Source organism: Poecile atricapillus, chromosome Z (genome assembly GCF_030490865.1).
Source record: "Poecile atricapillus isolate bPoeAtr1 chromosome Z, bPoeAtr1.hap1, whole genome shotgun sequence".
In the NCBI taxonomy this organism is placed as follows: domain Eukaryota; kingdom Metazoa; phylum Chordata; class Aves; order Passeriformes; family Paridae; genus Poecile; species Poecile atricapillus.
This window is the reverse complement of record NC_081289.1, coordinates 20149993-20162885: the sequence shown is the minus strand read 5'-3', so window position 1 is coordinate 20162885 and position 12893 is coordinate 20149993. Positions and strand designations below refer to the sequence as shown.

At 40.0% G+C, this 12893-nt stretch overlaps 1 protein-coding gene across 7 annotated transcripts in view; it reads right to left on the bottom strand.

The window, feature by feature from the left end:
- LOC131573160 (DENN domain-containing protein 5B) overlaps nt 1-12893 on the bottom strand; it is a 103105-nt gene that overhangs the window by 50269 nt on the left and 39943 nt on the right. For 4 of the 7 annotated variants that reach the window (XM_058826832.1, XM_058826835.1, XM_058826834.1 and 1 more), the window contains exons 2-3: nt 9292-9357; nt 4945-5054 (exon numbers count right to left, since the gene is read on the bottom strand). In XM_058826832.1, the coding sequence (XP_058682815.1) occupies nt 4945-5054; nt 9292-9357 (176 nt within the window). The remainder of the gene's footprint in view (nt 1-4944; nt 5055-9291; nt 9358-12893) is intronic. The other 3 variants (XM_058826833.1, XM_058826836.1, XM_058826838.1) reach the window with 1 other exon arrangement.

Below are 12893 nucleotides of genomic sequence, written 5' to 3'. Positions count from 1 at the left end.
CGCTACTTCAGAGGGAGACATGACTGAAGAAAGGAAAGCACCCTCCAAAATAATCCATCTATTAAGTCATTATGGCTCATTTTCATTACTTGCTGAAACTGTTTTCACTCCTGAACAGTCTTTGTGACATTTACTTAAGCATCATATAAAAATATCCAGTTTTGCTCTCATTTGCATATATAATGCCCACAGTACTCTAAAATCAGAAAGCCAAGGAAGCATCTTATACCACTGAATTTAAATTACATAGACTTCTTGGAATTCTTTGATCTTCCCTAATTTTCTGGGGGGAAAAAGCAACAAACAAACCAAACCCCAACTGGCTGGCAGCTATTACATTTACTTTCTTCTCTAAGTGCTACCAAATAGCTTAGACTGGAAAAAAGGAGGGCCACAGAGAGAAACAACCAAAATCTACGAAAGCCTCATTTTTGATTTACCACTCAGCAAAATCTCTTGCAGTGATTCTACTACACTGGGTGTTTCTCCAAAGCATGGCCCTAGTGATAAATCTAGGCATTTTTCCAGACATTCTTTGGGAATGCTATCAACCATCTAATGCAAAATAACAAACATCCAGCAAAACCTGTTTGAAACTTGCACACCAGCAGGAAATCACTCATGTTCAAGCTTAAATAAGTATATTTATAAATGAAGAACTATAGCTTTATTTGTACCATCTGAAGAAATAAAAGGAAAGAAGAGAAGGAAAACCTTCAAAGTGTTCCTTTTCAAAAAAGGCAACAGTTGAAGCCAATTTTACCACAGTATGAGAACCTAGACACAACTGAGTGCATCACCTAATGCCTTGACCAGGAGTAAACTCCTCTGATGCTGGAAGAGGCCAGGAGAAATATAATTATATATTTTCAGGACTGCTAACCTGAACTTAGCAGTGCACCTTGCAGAGACCATTCAACAGCCTGTAAAGCTGGGAATTAGGCAAGTGGTCCAGACTCCACAACTATCAGGCTATCAGGCCCCTAAATTATCTAGGACAGCTCTTATGTATTGCTCAGAAGGTAATGTGTAGGGAAATAAGTAGCCTGGAGCTGGCAGAAGAATTTAATTCAATTGATGGGCTTTGCTGACACAAACCATGAAACTGCAGCTTGAACTATTTCTGAAGAGCAGCCACATTTTTATTCAAGAGCTTTACAGTTTTTATTGAGGCATTAACAGCAGTGCCATGGTTAAGGCTTCTCCAGTAAAGAAGTAGTAAAAAATCCTTGTTTCACACTTTATTTAAATTTAATCTCCACAATAAATATCTCTCTTAACATCATTTTTGGCAAGCTTGCTTGATAAAAATTTATTTCTAGAATGTGAACTTTCAATGGTGGCTATAAGCCTTATCAAAGCCAACCAGGCTGAAATCATAGGCTTAAATCTCAATGCTATCAGAGATTAATTTTTTTTCACTTGACAGAAAAATACCTGGACAGGGAAATTAGATATACTATTACAATCAGACACAGATAGGCATCAGGGAAATTCAGATCAGCTGAGACAGTTTCAGAAGGCTGCTTAAATAAATTTCCTTCAAGCCTTAATTATTATTCCCTTGTCCTTTATATAGTGGGTGAACACACAAAGGGATGCCTATCTATTAAGTTTCAGCCACAACTTGACACATGCACAATATTGACTTTTCAGGACCCTGGCTGCAAACCTTGGCCCAGAGACTCCTGCTGTTGTCAGACCTACTAGAGGACAGAGGAAAAAGCAGAGGGGAAAACAAGAAGGTGGGAAGAACCGAGACAGGAGGAATGACCAGGAGTCACTTAAGAAGCTAAGATCAAAAGGAAGAGCCTGTAATCATTTTCCAGCAATACAGAAAGCTTTGAATTTGCCATTAATGCATGAAAACTTTCATCTTAGGGCCTGGGACATCAATCACTTCCCATCTCATCTGTGTCACACACGCCACAGGAGAGTGTTGGAGAGCAGCTTGGGATGTGCTAAGGGGGGGAAATTTTAGTCTGCTGGTGTGACTCTGGCCCACTAGAGCTGAGAACACAGTCAGTCACCTGCATTGCATCTCTGTACAAACACTGAAAACTCTCCAAGATTACTGATCAAAGGATAGGATTTTGGTTTTCCAAGCACTTTACTATTTATATTTAAACTTATCCATCAGCAGAAAACCGTGGAATTACACCATATTTGCAATAAGGCTTATAACTAAGATGGTTTGTAAAAACAAAAGGAAGCTGCCCCAGGATAGATAAAAAGGTGTCACCTAATCCATAACTCATATCTGGAAGTCCTGAGTAGGAGATACCCCGTCCCCAAGCACAGAGGCAGGACACACCTCCCCCATAATCCTTCCCTCCTTCTTCTCCCAGCCATCATCATTTTCAGGCATTTCTGAACCAAAGATCCCCTCTGGAGCACTGCACACTAGCACTGGTTCACCTCTTCTCCACTAGATCTCTCTTTTCACTTTTTAATCCTCTATGCATTTCTCATGTTCACAACATGCCGTGGCAGCAAGCTCCATACCCAAACTGCACTGTGGGCGAGGGGGTGGAGAGAAAGATGCTTTTGTTTGTGTTAAAGCCTGCTCCTTCAAATTCCACCAAGGAACCTTTGATTCTTTTATTTCAGTACATGAGACATTAAACAGATAATGCTTCCCTGAGCTTCAGAAATACAGGCAAAGATTTATATACCTTGATGAAACAGAGAGCTAAAATAGGAAGCTCATATTCTAAAAATTTCTGTATCTCTCAACTGAGAACTTCATTTTGGTACAACACTTACTTGCAGAATGGCCACGGAAGACAGTACGTGGGGTTAGGCAGGGATAATGAGAAAAAGCAGCAGGAGGAAAGACACAATTCCCTATTAAAGAGAACTCTGACACATACTTTGAAACAGACAGAAAACATGACTCTTTGGCAGCTTGATTGCTTGGGACTTCAGGGGGCTATTTTTAAAGCGACAGGATGGTTCCAGAAAGCCATTGAAATTCCTTAGGCATCCAGCACAGCCAGAGTTCTCACAAGTTAACCTTCAAGGATTTATGCATTTTCTTCTCTGAGGAAAATTGCTTCTGGAAGCTCACATAAAGCAAACACATAGGCAGAATTAATGCAGCAAGGCAAGATCAGAAAGGCCAATAATTGCCTCAAGGGATTCTGTGGAGGTGGATATTACTTTAAATGATGTTTCAGATCAAAACAATAAAGAAGTTTTCCAAAAGATCATTTAAAAATATCATAAAATACTGCTGCTGTTAGTAAATGCTTTTTTTTTCTCCAAGACACATTGCAAATGAAAGATGTGTTCAATGCAGCTCAGTTCAATTATTTTAATAGGTCTCTTGCTGGTTTTAGCATTCCATTTTTGTCCGATACTGTGATCACACTTCATGAATATTAGACATTCTCCACTGTAACGTGAGAGACAAATAACACAGCAATTCCAGCTGCTTTATTCCTGCTGCACACCCCTCATCACTCCATACTGGAACACCCCCAATGCAAAGGCAGAACTAAAAGGCACAAACAGCCTTGGCAGTTGAACTATTACCATCTGAACTGCTGACAAAGCATTGCTATGAGTCCTTCATGCCTTCTGTATAAGCAAAGTGATGCAGAGACCAGCCCAAGTACCACCCCAACTCCAGCAGTGCACATTTGGAAGCAGAAGACAGAAATCCCCAGCTGTCACCAGGCAGAGGGGGTGACTGGGCTCATCTCTGCCTTTCTAGGCAAGTGCAGTGCCACAGTATCAGCTCTCAGTGTCACTGCTACTTCCAACTCCTGTCCTTTCATGTTAAATATCTGGCAGGATGCTAAAAATAAAACTCATTGGAAATGGAGATGATCTCTAAATTTCTACATCTTCATGACTGCAGGGAAGCTCCAAATGCATTTCTGCATTTGTAAAAGCCAACTTACTGTGGGTTTTATGTATTCCTCACCTCTCTATCTGCTGGGTGAGCGCCAGGAGATTCTCCTGACTTCCCACTTGCACCATACAATGAGGTCAGTTCTGTTTTGAAGCAGGTAATGTGCTGTCCTGACTTCCTCAAATGCAAAGCTCCTCTAACCTAGATTGGGGAAGTTCCTCCCTAATTTTCCAATATTGAGTTAGACAAGTTTTTGAAAACATCTAGAAGCAGAATATTGTGCAGTGTTACTGTTACAACAATGGATTACTTTTAAATTAAGAAACAAACGGCATTTTTTGTTCTGGGAAGCTCAAATACCAATAATCTGTTGTCTTTGTCAAGTTATGCTCTCAACAAGTACTTGGGTGATTTTGGAATCATCCTTTAATTACCAGCTCATCAGAAAAATTCCAGTCAATCACCAGTCTTTCAGTTATCACTGCCCCCACTCCAAGAATTGTTTTTTCCTCCCTTCACAGTCCATGGGACTCAGCCACACAGATGCTCACATCAAATGTAACTGAGAGGAAAGAGATGTACAGGAGATGTATTGGTGCAGAGGTGCCATTAGAAGTGATGACCCAGGAAAAGCTGTGGTTTAGATAAGTTCCAGCTTCTGCATAAAGATTCCTCTTTCCCTTGTCTGCAGAAGCAGAGTGCTGTGTACTGAAAAACCTCACATGGATATCAGAATCTTAAAAATTCCTTGGTTTGCCTCTTTCCTACCTAGGTGACCACACCCCTTCTTACCCAGTCCCTGGGATGGGTTTCATCACGCACCACACTTAGAACTCTAACGAGGGAAACAGGGAAATGCAGCACTTTACTTCTGTTGTGCCTGAAAGTATTCTGTGTTTTCACAGTACCTCTTCCTCTACAGCTTTTCATGCAGCATGCCCAGTGAGCACTCTTAGTCCCAGCAGAAGCACCACAACCACAAGATCACAAGAGCATCACAAGGGCTGGCTGTAAACAACTCAGGAACATCTCAAGAGCTGACACTGTCAGGTAACAACTTGAGAAGAGAGTTTCTCTCTACCTACCATGTTGACAGCATCCTGGTCAAAGGGGTTCCACTCGATGTTCTGAGGATAATGAGCCAAAACTTTGGACTTGAAGGTTCTTCTTAGGGGACTCTGGTCGAAATTCTCTCCTGCAACAAATGAAGAAATCATGACTCGAAACAGCAGTGAGGCTTCAGAGAGAGCTGGCTTGGGTTTTCTTTCTCTTCTTTTTTTGGTGAAATCTGATAGACATTTTGACTCTCAACAGAGGTACTACTTTTAAAAGAAAAATAGAAAAGATTCTCATTCAGTCTGACCTTACCCTCCTTTCCACTAAATCTGACTGCAGTTGCAATACAGCTGCCAGTTTTTTTACAGAATAGAAATATACTGTCAAGAGAAAAGTCACTGCTGAAATTTAACAGAAAATGACTTTGCAATCAACTGGATTCTTGGCCTTCCCCCACAGCTTGAGTATCTGGAAATGACTTAGTCTCTGAAAGAGCACCTTCCCTCAAGTTTGTTAGAAGCTGCCTTTAAAATCAATAAAAAATATGAGCACCTCTTGGCTATTATGAATTATTAAAGCATTTGTTATAGATGACCTTTTTATATTACAAATCCTGTGTGAAAATTAAACATTTATTTTTTTCTACATCAAATTTCAAGGACAGACTTTTTCCACACAAAGAATCCAGCAAGTGCAAAGAGGATGATTGAAATTAGACTTCAAGCAGAAATGCCTCCAGTTATCAGCATACAAATACTGTATTTCACAGTGATATTGTTAATGGAGTTTCCAGTAATAGTGTTAATGGACTGGATTGTCTACAGCATGCAAAACAGTAATCAAAACAAGGAGTTCTTAACATCTATTAATTAAATGACCATCTATTACACTAGGACACTAAAGCAGCTCTTCCAACAGCACTCACATGCAAGTGAATTCTGAGAAGGGGTTTAAAATCTTTTCCTTTCCAAGTGGTCTCTAAGATTTTATGGTATTGTTATTTTTATACAATACTTATTTTGAACACAGGATTTAGACATATTGCAGCATCATGGTGGTGGAATCACAAGCCTTGGAAGTGTTCAAAAAACACATGGATGTGGCATCTGGGGATATGTTTTAGTAGTAAAAAGGCAGTGTCAGGTTCAATGGTTGGATTTGATTTTGAATCTATGAAGATTCTCCTCATGCTCAGTTACAAGCTCAGACAAGTGCACCAAGAACAGAGACCATTTCTCTATTTCAGAACTTAGCAGTAGAAGAACCTCTTCTTTTGGTCCAAAAGTTCTTTGCAGAGCCATTAAAGGTACAGTGTCATTCACCAATTCCCAAAATTTCACAAAATAAGCAAGCAAAGCCAGCAAAAGTTTTCTTTCCAGGTATGTAATTAGACATACTCAGCAACATCTTTAGCTCTTAGAATGAAACAGTAATTAACATGCTCGCATAATCAAACAATTATGCATGAGGTTATTTCCCAATTAGATCTTCAATCATTCTCACATCTGACAGAGTTTACCTTACAACTGTGACTTGGCACAAAGGCAGGTATTTGATACTAAATTTATTTGGTTGCTTCTACTAAAAGTTAGAAGAGAATATCTGGGTGACTTCATGAAGTTCTCCACTGCTAACAGTAAGTGACTGCTGAAGTTTAAATTTCTTTAAAGGTTTCCTTTCTCATGACAAAAAAATAGAAAAAGTTTTGGTTGTCAAGTATAAGAGTTGCTTTAAGAAATCCAGCTGCCCAAAACCAGCAGTTACAATGTCCCTGTAGGCTGACAACATGGATTCATTTTATCCAGGAAAGTAAATGGCACAAACAACTTACCTTTGTAGAGTCTCTGCAGTGGTTGCATTTTACCACTCCAGTGGTTTAAGAAAAATATAAACTTCAGGTAAAACACACATGGAGAAAATACAATTCTCTCAATCAGTGATTGTGAGGGAAAAGAGAAGAGCCAAGACACCACACTGCAGTAAATCAACCTGTCATTTGTTTGAAAGGACATGACATTGCACCCTCCACACAAAGCTGCCTCGTGGAAAGACAAGCTGAGTAAGCTTTTAGAGGAGATACACAAATTAGGAAAAAAAACAGTAAAAGGATGTGACAGGAGCAGCTTGTGTATGAAGGTGAAAGGTCATCATTTGCCCAAACTAGCAGGAAACACCCCAACCCTCACCAAAACCAGATGAGAGGCATGGACCATGCCAGCTCTGCACTGACAAGCAGCTGGAAGAGAAGCACAGGGAGCAGAATCCTCTTGGCAAACATGAGGGAAGGGATCTGGACTGAAGGGTACCTGGTACTACCAGCTCTCAGCCTTGGTAGTTCTGAACTGCTGAGTCACACGTGGCAGAGAGAATCTACTCAGCTGTTTTTCTGGATGAACAGTGAATTTTCATTAAAACGTCCACGTGCTTTTAAGTGCTTCTTTGCTAACTTTCCAAACAGAATTAGCAAGGCACATTTGAAGTGAACAGGGTATTAAATACAAATTGAATCCACTTGCTAAAATACTAATGGCCAGATAACAGTACTATGAATATGGACAAGAACATCGTATTTGATGTATGCTGCCCATGCAAACAGCACAGCTTACTGAGACAGCTGCCTCTCAGAGGCAAAGTAAAAAACTGGGTTTGATTTGAATCCCTTTGCTTTCAGGATATTAAAAAAAAATCAAGTACTTTTAAAAATTGTGTGAAACATGTCAGATTCAGCTTCCATTTCATTTGGATATTACGTCCTGTTCACGGTACTCTTAAACAACTTGTGCCTTCCTTTAAGGGGCTGGCTTTTAAAGGGACATTTCGTTTCAAATTAAAAGCAAATGGTGAAGCGATGGATGCTAGATCAAGAAAAAACTGGGCTAATTTCATTTCAAAAGATTGCTTAAAATTAGAAAACAAGCCTGATACACGTTTTGGATGAAGGATACAATTACTAGGGAAATGCAGCTACAGTCATGAAGTTGTTAATCATGATGACTTTCATAAGAGTGGTCCTATGTAAAAATTTAGTGATCTTCAGGTTTAAATAGATCTGTTCCAATTAATTGTCACAAGTGACAGAGGCATCCTCAGCTTTGTACCAAATAGGCAGAGGCATCCTCTACCCACACCCTCTGGTCCAGGGAATGCAAGTTATCTGTCACTCCTTCCAAGCTCTGGAACGTAGACAGGAATGCTTGTGACTACAGAAACAAAAATATCTTTTATTCCTTTAGAGGAACATACAGGGAGCACAACTATGCACAGTGCTAGTGGTGACCACCTCTGTGACAGCTTCCTCTAATTAGAAGTGCTCAGCACACCCAGCTATGTCCTCTCCCTGCAGATGGAATTTTGTTAAGCGTATTCAATAACAGGATGACCCTGCACGAGAAGCAAATAATACACAATGTGTGAATGAGAAAACAATGTGGGCACAGGAATAACAGTGCTTGGCTGAGCAGCAAGCAAGCTGTTAATTGTCAGGCTCAGGAACTGGTTAGTCAGTGCAGAAACTGCTCTGCTGCTTTTCTTCCATGCCTCCCCAGGATGCCAAGGTGGCAGTGGGAGGCTGATCAGAGTTCAAGGACATCAACTCCAAGTTCTTATTTCTGAGCTCACATTCTCATAATCTCACAGCAGAGGATGGAGATGATATGAAAGGGAGGACCGGGACAAGGCAGGCAAAACAGTTTTCATTCTAAAGTTTTAAAATCTGAGTTGTCTGTGAGATAGTAGTGGATTTTAGGGGGCTGGGGAGGAGGGCAGTGTCTAACCTGCCTTTTGTTTGCCAATATGTAAAGGAATTAATGGATCATATTTAAGCAGGAAACACTAGGGGGATGTGTACCCTATCAATACATCTAAATTATTTGGAATTTTTTGGGGCGTATGTGTCTATGTGAACCTCACCAGTATTGCTATTTAAATCTAGACTGCAAAATAAGCTTCCTTGAGGTGTCAGGAAACTTTGTGTTTCTGTAGCAGAAATTGGTGGAGCTGAACCTTCCAGACCCCTCTATTCACAAATCCACATAACTAAGCCTTGTTAGATTTCTGGATAAGTATCCTCTACCGGCCTTGTGCAAGATACTGTTTAGTCTATTAAGCACATAGACCTAGCACAGTCTCCTCTCCATCAATATACTGACATCAATAGTGGGATTTTGCTGGAGAACCACATCTGCCAAGAGAGCTTCAAGAAATAGAACAAAATTTTCAAAATATTGATTTAAATTAGGCAAAAGAATGAAAAAGTCCCAGAGTTTTGGTTCTGATTTGGATCTGTGATCTTTAATTTGATTCAAGAGGAGTTAGAAGACTGAAAACAAAGAAATAGAGAGGTCCTGATGACTGTTTTATCCTTAACCCCTCTTTACCTGAGGTTTTGTCTGCAGTGTCTGAGCTCTTGCCATGGAGATCTGCTTGCAGATATTGGTACAAGACTACACAACATAACAAACAGAAATAAAAAAAAAAAGCAAACATGAACAAAATGAAAAGATATACAATGTACTGGGGAAGGGAAAAAATATGAAGCAGACATTAAATATTCCCCCTTGCAATCTCTCTTCCCCCCACTACTGCCAAAGGGTAAATCCACACGATAAATAAAACCTTCCAGGACTGGATTACTGGAGGTGTTGAATGCAATGACAGACATGGTAGAAATACTTGTCAAAATTAGTAACAAGATTAAATTCTCAAGTACTTCAAACAACACGCTGCTTTACAGCTTCCCTATTATGAAAGACATCTTTGTTCACATATTGAGCCCTTCCAGAGCCTGAGAAACTCAGGGGAAAAAACACATCAGCTAGTGTTGAAGGGAAAAAATCCTTCAGCAAGTGTTGAAGGGAAAAAACCCTTCAGCAAGTGTTGAACTAAACCCAAGGAGTTTTATTTAGTAGAATACTGTTAGCTACGTTGTTACACCTTCAATCCTGTACCCCATGCCATTTTCAGGACTTACTGAAGTTACCTAATAGCTTTATTCATCATTTCTGTCTCATAACTGGGTGTTTTTAGACTAAAATTTGAATAAATAAGCTATGTTTAGAACTTGGATGAACAATTTTAATGTTTTCCAGCAACAGCTACCACTTCTAAAGGAAGAGCTTCCTGCTAGCATGTCTAACTGAGGCTTCTTCCAACTGGTCTGCTCATCTCCTGCAGACAAACAAAAATGTTTCCACAGATGCCTTGGTATTTCTTTGTCAAAAAAAGTCACATTCTCACACTACACAAAGGCATTACACAATCCTCCTCTAGTTAAACCTATTTTTATAGAGCTGGCACCTATGCTAAAGCTGCAATAGCAGTGACCTCTCTGGTGATTCACTCTAGGTGTAAAGTCAGAGTAGTTCCGCTACAGCCTCCTACTTGAGCTGCTAATCCAGACATCAGCTCAGAGGACACAGACAGCTCTGCAAAGGCCAGATTTTTTGGGAAGGCAACTCTCAGCAGTGGGCACAGGAGGTCTTTCAACAGAGATTTTCAGATGTGAATTTGTATTTTAGGATAATTTTCTCTTTTCTTTAGGAGGCACCTGAAGATAGCCCACATTCAAACCTGCAGGATGATGTTTTTCCACCCAATGTGTCTTAAGTTGTTTCACTCTATTTTTGAGCTGCTTGAACTAAAAAGTTGCATAAGTATTAAACTAAAGGAAACAAAACAATTGTCAAAACTAGAGATGCCTCTTGGTAATGACCCATATCCACACTACCTTTACAAGTCTCCCTGCTAGGCTGTCCTTTCAGCTCTCCCCTAAAGATCATATTATAATTCAAAGGGAATTTGGCACTGAGCTTCCACAGAGGTAGCCACCACCTCTGCAACAGGAAGAGTGAAAAGGAGCAACCCATTGAACAATGCATAACCAGATGCTGTAGGACAGGTGCTGGTTTGATGCCCATTTCAGTACTTTGACCATTTATCATCATCAATGACACAGCTAAACAGTCACAGAAGTTATGTAAAAACTCCTGCACAGGATGTCAAATTGACAACAGTGATACAAATTCAGAGCTGTGGACACTCCCCTGTGTTGTGCAGCCTAATTCTTGATACAAACACAATGTAATGAAACACTATTATTGCCACAAACTACACTTGGAAAAGGTGCAGTACTTAAAAAATTCTATTAAAAAGGAGATTTGCTGCCCCAAGTCCCAGCTGCCCTGAGAGCACAGACATGTGACTACATTAGTGAGTAAGTATGAATTACACCCTCCCTTTTACATCAAAATTGCATTATAATCTTTTAAAATACAAAAAATTAAATTATGTCAGTTTGGGTGATTTTTTTTTGCAGTGGAGCTGGTGGAGTTTAAGAAACAGGTACCCAAGGCATTGTGCTCCTACACAATTACCTCAGAGTCTGTCTCCAAAGGCTGAAGGCACTAGCAGGTAACAGTGGAGCAGGTACAAAACCAGACCTGCACTTATAAATACAGGGAATTATTTATACTCCGAGACTTTATTTTCTCTAGAAATCAAAGTGTGGAATTCACTCATACTATTCATATTGCCTTTACAAGTATGGACTCCCAAACTAGGGAAAAGATGCCCCAGAAATCCTTGGCCTATCCTGTTCACATGCAAGTAGCATATTTTCTTTTCAGTTGCACGTTTATATTCAAACCTGCCGTATTTTCCACTTGATATGGAATGAATGAGCACTTTTACTAATAGAGAAAACAATCTGAGCGACAATTAAAAGTTCATTTAAATTGAAGGTTCATACATAATTATTCTTAAACAGCTTGCTAAGTCATTGTTTAGTTACACAGGCCATGAGCAAGGTATTTAACCATATGAAATTGAAGAGCTTGAAATGCAGCTCTCAGCTCCCAAAAAGAACATTAATGATGGCAAAGTGACAAAAGTTCAAGCAGGAACAAGACACCAGCTTGGGTCCTTAAGCACAGCAGGATGCTAAAGCCTGTCCAGCAAGGGGATCCCTGGCTTTGGAGCCACAGGCACCTGACTGTTGCAGTCTTGGGCTTAACTGCAAAGAAAACGAAGGCATTTTAGATGCCACCACATTCCCTGTGAAGTTTGAACAGCTTCCTACCCACTGCAATGCCAGTTTCCCAATCCTGTCTCATGTGCTCACCTCCCTCCACAGACAGAACACAGGATGAGGTGCCCTGTGTTACTCAGGCCTTTTGCACAGCACATCTTTCATGCTTGTGCTTTCTCCTTATTTACAGGCGCAGGCTCAAGTTCAAATGCATCTAATTTCTGTGTTAGAATATGATGTTGCATTCTCAGACTGGTCTTGGAACTAGTCTCACCAATATGATTTCTGACTTGAATCTTCAAACAGGTTTTGTTCTCTACTCCACTGTGACAGAGGTAGTACCAGAGTTTTATCTCAAGATCTGCTTTGTTACAGTTGTCATTTCTGGAGAAAAGGAAAGAATAAAAAACCCACCAAAACCCACAAACAAGTAGAACCTGTCATCCTAAAAACCCCTGTACTACTACTGTTAAGGTTTGTGTGCAACAATGCAGGAAGGAAAGGGAAGTTTTTCAGTAAGTTTTGCTTTGGGGCTTTTTTAAAGACAGGAACAAACAGCTTTATTTTTATAATTCCAGTCCATTCAGTTACATTTAAACTAGGCTGTATTAAGTTAGGGGTTTTTTAAACCACTCTGCAATGCACATACTATCATGCACCTGTATTAATCTCCACTCATCAGGATGGCAAGTTTCAGGTGTTTATTTTTTACTTTAAGTCAGAAGCAATTTCACCAAAGCTGCATTTATATAACATCGCCTGCCATTTTAATTAAGCTCAGCTTGCAAATCAGTACAAGAAAAGAAAGAAGTTTAATTTGACCTGGACCATTGTCAGCACTAAACAACTTTGACATCATCAGAGCATGAAGATGTCCACACTGCAACTCAAATACCCAGCTAAACCCATGGGTTTAGCTTTCTTTTTACCCACCTCACACACGTTTGAGGCCTC